Genomic DNA, 1,148 nt, shown 5'->3' with positions numbered 1-1,148 from the left:
CACACACACACACACACGCACACAAACATGCACGCACGCACACAGTTTGGGTCGGAACCGCTTAGGCTGTCTGTGCCTGGTGCAACCACCCTATTCCGCCCACTCTCCTTTTCTGCCCACTGCTCATGCGCATGCTCATCAGTGACCCTGCCACTACCTTCAACAGCTCTTACCTTTTGATACCATCATCACTTCATGAGAGAAAGTGGTAAAAAGTCCCCATTCTTCTAACATTTCTTTACATTTCATTAATATTATAAAAAATAATTGACTTGGAGAAAATTTGTAAAGACCATTTTAAGTTGGTAGTCATCATCAATGAGTTTTGTACATGTCTTTTTATGTCTAGTTTATCACATCAGGAGTCTGCATAGTAAAAACAGCAAAGAATCCAACTCGAACCCTGGTAAGTTGAAATGTTGGGGTTTTCCCTAGAAATGACCTGTCACAAAATTAATAGGTTTACTAAAAAAATGATGTTTAAACCATGAAGGAGTCTTCCCTCCCTGTAAAATACATGTAATTAAATGAAAATCCTGTTACCACATAAATTCATGTAAGCACGTAGGCAGTAATACTTAAAATCATGGCTATCTTACATAAGCATTTCTAAATTTAAAGGTAGTTTTGTGTTACATTCTACCTCTTAGCATTGCATGACTGAGACTAGAAAAGTTATAAGACCAAATGCCTTTATGCATATTCATTATAGTGCTATAAAAGTTCATTTTCAGAACCATCCAGTTTGGAAACAGGATTGTATCTTGTAACCAAATAGGTAACCAAATATCTGTTGAGAAAAAAAAATCCGTGGTATAGGTGGAAAGATATTGGCAAGAAAAATAATCTCAGAATTATAGAATTGCAAAACAGTCACAGAACCTTAGAGCTAAAATAAGTTTGGTTCTTACATACCATGGAGTACTACTCTGCCATAAAGGACACATTTGAGACATCCCTAGGAAAGTGATGCACCTTGCGACAGTAACGCTGTGGAATCTGCCAGCCACACAAGTTTAATACTGCATGGCTTCTTTCATGTGGGGAACCCAAGATATAAATAAAGAGCAAAATAAAAGATGGATAACAGCAAGTAGGGAGCAAACTGCCTCTCAGAAGGGAGGGGATCTGGATGTGGAAGGAGGAAG

General features: G+C 38.2%; 1 protein-coding gene across 4 annotated transcripts in view; it reads left to right on the top strand.

Annotated features, from left to right (window-relative positions):
* Window positions 1-1,148, top strand: part of Ms4a13 (membrane spanning 4-domains A13) — a 25,884-nt gene that overhangs the window by 15,369 nt on the left and 9,367 nt on the right. For all 4 annotated transcript variants that reach the window (XM_023707044.1, XM_023707045.1, XM_023707046.1 and 1 more), the window contains one exon: window positions 350-406. In XM_023707044.1, coding sequence (XP_023562812.1) covers window positions 350-406 — 57 coding nt within the window. The remainder of the gene's footprint in view (window positions 1-349; window positions 407-1,148) is intronic.

Source organism: Octodon degus, unplaced genomic scaffold, assembly GCF_000260255.1.
Source record: "Octodon degus isolate 3935 unplaced genomic scaffold, OctDeg1.0 scaffold00279, whole genome shotgun sequence".
Lineage (NCBI taxonomy): Eukaryota > Metazoa > Chordata > Mammalia > Rodentia > Octodontidae > Octodon > Octodon degus.
The sequence above is the reverse complement of the archived record's forward strand: the minus strand, read 5'-3'. Positions and strand labels throughout refer to the sequence as shown.